We start from the raw sequence: 5854 nt of genomic DNA, 5'->3' as shown, positions 1-5854 counted from the left end.
TCTTTTTCTAACTATCCGAGAATTACTAGTGGGGCTGCCCATTCATTGGCAAAGCTAGTAGTATCAAAGGAAAATTAATATGGATACCATTTATCGGTCATATTTTCCAAGGTTGTATTTGGTTGTTTGGGCTTAATTACTAATTAGTATTAAAATGAACATGGTTGGTTAGTTGTCAAGTTATTTCTTAAAAAAATTTCAAGGGGAATGATATACGATAAGGCAATTTTATAGCACTTATAGCACACCCCTTAAAATAGAAGTTATCGTATATTTTTAATTCTGTATGAGAGAAATTTTGGAGTTTAATTTTTTTTTAAAATCCTATATGTTATTTTATTTAAGATTTCTTATCATTTTTTTACATATTTTGAAATAGTTTATAAAATTTAATTATTTTATTACACACGTAAGTACTTTTTTCCTTATACATGATAAAATTTTGGATATTTTTATTTTTAGGGCTATAAAATATTCTAAAACTGTACAGCATAAAAACAATTATGAATAAATAAATAAATTATCCAGATTAAACAGATAGGGACTACGTACCATAATTTTTTTCAATGTTTTAATTTTCTAACTTTTGAAAGTATCCGGTTCTGATTGACATGAACCCGTGCTAGAAATTCCAGCCGGCTGAATATATTTTTCATAATAAAATCATGCTTAGGTGGGAAAGCATGGACTACGATTGTGACTGCTGAACGAACCTATTTATTGCTCTTGTAAGGCTGAGATGATGAACTTTGTCGTTTAATATAACTATTATCAGATAAAGTTAAATATGTTCCTTGAACCTTGAGGGCTTCTGTATATGATTCACACTAATCATTTCGGAAACCAAATCGAAGGTAAATACAAAATTTTTATTTGGAACGCTAATAATATACATTTACAACTAAGAAAAATAAAATTAAAGAATAGTAATTGGGGTTACTAATGTCCATAAAGGAAGAAAAAGTATAATGAAAAAAGTGAAGTCAATGTGTTCGGCTCTCATTTGTAGACGCTAGACACAGAAGATTTGAAATTTACTAACTCCCATCCCTTTCCGTCGTATCAAATTCTCTACTCATCTTTGTCCTCATCTTCATCATAGTTGAATGGTAATGGCACTGATTTGAATGCCCTGTACTTGCCCACATTGTTCAAATGCTCATTCTCCAATCTGATAAATAACACAAAACCCTGTTACTACAAAATTGTACATATTTATATGTATCCATAAGAGTGTGTGTTCTTGTTAATTACCTGAAGAAATTCCAAATACCACGACGAAGGATCTCAAGCAATGCAACAATGGCTATTAAGGTCTGTGTATGCAAGAAAGAGACCTGGAAATTGAGCACAGTTTGCAGCCAAGCAAATCTAAGCAACACATTCATGCCCTGCATTTATCGAATAAATAAAATCGATCAGTAACAGTAAACAAATGAAAGTTAATTTGGCATAAAAAAGTTAAGAAAATCCCATATTTCATTATAACTTACAATTGCAACAAAATAAACACTGTTGTAAGGGACTAAAAGCTTGTCTCTCAACCATCGATTCTTAGAGTTACGCTGAAGAAGGCCCCAGTCGATGACCAAATCCCAGTAAGTTGAAATAACGGCCGCAGAGATTGAGAACACCCAGGCCGCAACTTTCCAGCTCAGTGAATGGTTGATACTATGCGCTGTTCTGACACTTACAGCAACAATTGTCAAGAAGTACTTAATGCCATTGTAACCTTGCATTGGGTCCTTCTCTTCGAACAAACGACGAAGGCACTGAAGAAAATAAATAAATTGCTAATGTTCAGTATAATTTCATAATAAAAACAGTTTGAATTGAGAAATTAAAGAAAAAAGAAATACCAAGTTTACCTGAAGGAGGCGAGACATGTATGGGACAGCAGCAACAAGAAAAAGAAAAATTTTGTATACACTGTGGTCTTTGCAAGTTGTTTCTCTGTGTTTGTAGTCACCCCAACCGTAGTAGCAAATGTAAAATTGGACACTTCTTAAAGCTTGAACCTGACTCGTTAACTGATCCGCCAATAAGAAATCGGGTAGTGTAACCTGCAATAGAACAAAGTTGTACACATAAGTAGCTTTCTTTAAAGATAGAAAAAAAAAAATAACTGAGAATGTTTGATAAGCAAAAAATATTCTTACCTTGTACAGAGGAGCAAGGAGTCCGTGGAACAAGCAGGTGAGGAAAAAGTATCGACTTGATCGATATGCGATGTTAAAAGGACATAGCATAACCGCAGTAACTAACTGCAAAGTGAAAAAAATAGTCTTTCAGAACAATTAATGATACAATGATAAATACATGTACATGTGTTATGTATATAAATGAAGCTGATCAGATGTTTTAGTTTATTTGTAATGAAATTAAGCCCTTACCACAAGCAACAAGAGTGGGAGAAGCTCTGTTAGAGCTTTGTAATCTTTTGTTTTTGGGTCCATTTCCATGTCGAGATTTGAAAGAACACTGCCGAGAGCTAAAGCAGACAAAATGAAACTGGGAAGCAGAACTTCTCTGTAGCCCAATTCTGTTCCTTGTTTGAACCCAAAAATGAAGGAGTAGTTGACTTTATATTTCCTCCAAAAGTACACATTTGCAGCATACATGATCATATGCATGACAATAAACGCAAATAATCTGCAACACAAAACGTTTCATCAGTATATTTGTTGGGAATTGATAGAATTTTAGTTAAGCTTGAAAAACTAATTCATGACATAAAACTTACATGTACAAAGGAAACATGTTTTCCATGTACTGATTTTTCCCTGGTTCCTCCATGATATTACGAGCACGGATGATCAAAATAAGGGCTAGTATTAGAGCAGCTGTACAGCCAGCAAAGAAACCTGTAGATATTATCCAATAAATACAATTAGTATGCAAGAAAAGAAAATTGTTACTGAAATGGGTATTCAATAATCGAAATAAACAACAGTATTGAAGTCTAACCAGTCGAAAATGTTGTTCTATGTGTTTCTCTTTTTGCTTTTGGCCTTAAGATGGACATGCCTTTAGTACGGTTTGCATTGGAGAAATGCTTGATATATGTAGCTTCAACCCTTTCCATAAGCTTGGTAACCTGTATATATAAATATATATATGAGAGAGAGGGAGAGAGCGGCACAATTAGTTAGAGTAAAATTATAACAATTTTCTGATAAGATTAACACAATACTGGAGCTGTGACTTAATGCGTATTGTACTCACGTCATCAGAGCTGCCCAGGTATGAGTTGTCCACCATTCTCATGTAAGCTTTAGATGCATCTCTTGAAGTAATCTGCGAAAGTGAGAAAATCCAAATATATTAGTAATATGCCAATGTGAAGAAAAAAAATATGGTTCACGAGTATATGGATATTAGAAAGCACATTTTTAATTTTTGGTAAAGAAAAGTATTACCTTATCATACTTCTTCATGATCTTTGAGAATGCCAAGGTATTCAAGAAACTGAGAAATTGGTAGCATAATGGTTAGCCAGATAGTTAGTTAAAAGAAAAGACAATAACATAATCCAAGAAAGACAAAGCATCAAAACTATCTCTATTTACCTAAAGCTCTTTAGAAGCCTAAGCTTCTGGTAAAACTCAACGAAAGCTTTCTTAAGTTGATCTTCAACTCTCGCAAGATTTTCTCTGTTAAAAGTCAGCTCTGTCTGCTTAGGAACCTTAAGAATTTTTTTTAATGGTGGAACGAGGAGTCTCCTGTGTGTGATTCATTGTCACACGATCAAGAATTTCCAATGGAGCTGGTCTAGTTCTCCTATCACTCCTTGGCAACTGAACTGCAACACTTTGGGTCACAGTTTGGCTCTCAGTAGTACTTTCGCTCGTCTTCTCAATCTCATCTTTATCATCATCTCCATTAGTTTCTTCAGTTTGCTCCTCATGGTTGTTTGATCCTCCCTCTTCAATTTTGTCCATGAAATCAACTCGTCCTGTTACAAGAAAAAAAATAAATAAATAAACATTCAATTCATAACTAAAAAATTATATATATCATGTCAGATAAATTTGGTAAACTTACTGCTAGCTCGAATGTTACTGGGAGTGGTGGCGGCCAAAACAGCAGTTGAAGTAGCAATATCAGAAGCGAGACGAGTCATCTCCACAGATCTGTCAAACCAGCCTGTTGGATTCTCAACTTTAATTCGGAAAGCAATCAAAGCATCCATTTGTTTGTTGAGCATTGAAGCTTCCTTCATCACTTCGTCCACTTTGGACTTATAAAACCGGTCGACTTTGTTGAACTCCTCGTCTAGCCTTCGGAAATATACCAGCTCGTACTCTCCTCCTTGCTCTGCTGTCCTGAGAAAGGTGGTATGGTAACCATGGGAGCCATCTTCTCTAGTTGAGTTAATCAGAATAGCTTGGCTTTCGATGTCTGGGCTGGTGGTCGGCGAATACTGGTGCGTGCTGAATTGTCTGTGTATCAGACCACTAAAAGATCTGTAAAGGGTCGGCCTTCTCTTAAGCCCTGTTGGCACTGCTGCCGGAGGCATATTTTTGTGTCTGAAATCTTGGATATCTTTCAAAAGGGTTTTCAGAAATTCATAGTTCATGTAAGCTTCTTGCCATTCCGGCACCATTTGGCTCGAAAACTCCTTTCCGAACTTCATTTTTCTACCTTTTTAACACCCTGGGTAGATTAGTACAACTTTTTGCTAGAAAAGGAAATCCTTTGGGACTAATCTTGTCTGGTGGGTGCGGAAATATTTATTGGCTGAGTCGTTTTCTTCAAGAGATAAACATAGAGAAGAATAAACCTAAGACAATGTTGGTTGTAATAAGATGAAAGCAACAGAGAGAGATGATGGTCTGGTTTAGATGGAACCTCCCTATATATACACGTGCATGTGTATGAGAGAAGAGAGGGTCCGAGTCTGAGAGAGGCACCTTTTCTTTATTGTTCGCAGGCACAGGTTTCTTCGTAGAAAATTCAACCAAGTTGGGCATTCAAAGAAAGAAAAAAATAAAGCGTTTAAAGGGGAGGGGTTTCAAGATGAACAAGCCAGAGGGCTTCTCTTTAGTCAAACTTTTTTACCTGCTACAGTAGCACTAGTTGACATTATTCGTATTACGAAGAAAAAGTGTGGAAATTTTTGGACTTCTGTCATAATTCTTTATATTTTGTTATGTTTCTCTTGCCTCTCGCACACTACAGTTATTATTTCATTTCACCATCTGAATTTTATTTTATACATATTCACACATACTTTTTCAGTTTTAACTATAATTAATATCCATACAGTGGACTCGTGGGTAGCACTTAGCCATTTATATGGGGAATGACGAAGCTAGTTACTAAATTCCAAACCATACCAAGCTACTCCAAACTTTATTTATGTATTTTTTTAAGCTTTTTCTTATCAACATGAGGTTGATGATTGCATGTTTCACTGCGCTAAATAAAATATAGATTAATAACAAGGTTTCGATATTAGTGAAGACTACTTAATTATAATAAGTTGCAAGCAAAACGTGTTAAATATCTGCAATAAAAAAAAATAATTACAGAGCAGTGGCAGCTGTAGAAACGCCAACTTTGGTTGCTGCTAACAATTTACTACTACTGCTTAATGGTAAAAGTATCTGTGCACACATAAATCAAGGTGAGGCCCAACCTTACCGCTTTTACCACTTTTTGATTTGAGGTTTAATTAGATATATACGTGTCACCCTCGCCCTCATTCAATGCGAACGGCTTACGGACTAAGTATTATTTTCAGACCAACCGCACCTAATTGTTTTTTAAAAAAAGAAAAGAAAAACAGATTGCTCAACAAAACCACCACATTTTCAATTCCTTTCTTAGCTTTATGCATTAAATATTAAGT

The 5854-nt window shown here is 35.1% G+C and overlaps 1 protein-coding gene across 1 annotated transcript; it reads right to left on the bottom strand.

Moving 5' to 3' along the window:
- Positions 1–850: 850 nt before the first annotated feature.
- Positions 851–5029, bottom strand: LOC115700873 (phosphate transporter PHO1 homolog 3). The gene is given in 13 exon segments (XM_030628536.2): positions 851–1171; positions 1255–1391; positions 1494–1772; positions 1869–2063; positions 2160–2264; positions 2394–2652; positions 2744–2864; positions 2968–3097; positions 3226–3297; positions 3420–3468; positions 3570–3700; positions 3702–3955; positions 4045–5029. Coding segments are annotated over 13 exon segments (2424 nt in total). The 5' UTR covers positions 4637–5029; the 3' UTR covers positions 851–1071.
- Positions 5030–5854: the final 825 nt, after the last annotated feature.

The sequence above is a fragment of the Cannabis sativa genome, chromosome 8, assembly GCF_029168945.1.
Source record: "Cannabis sativa cultivar Pink pepper isolate KNU-18-1 chromosome 8, ASM2916894v1, whole genome shotgun sequence".
Lineage (NCBI taxonomy): Eukaryota > Viridiplantae > Streptophyta > Magnoliopsida > Rosales > Cannabaceae > Cannabis > Cannabis sativa.
This window is presented reverse-complemented; position numbering and strand designations above follow the sequence as displayed.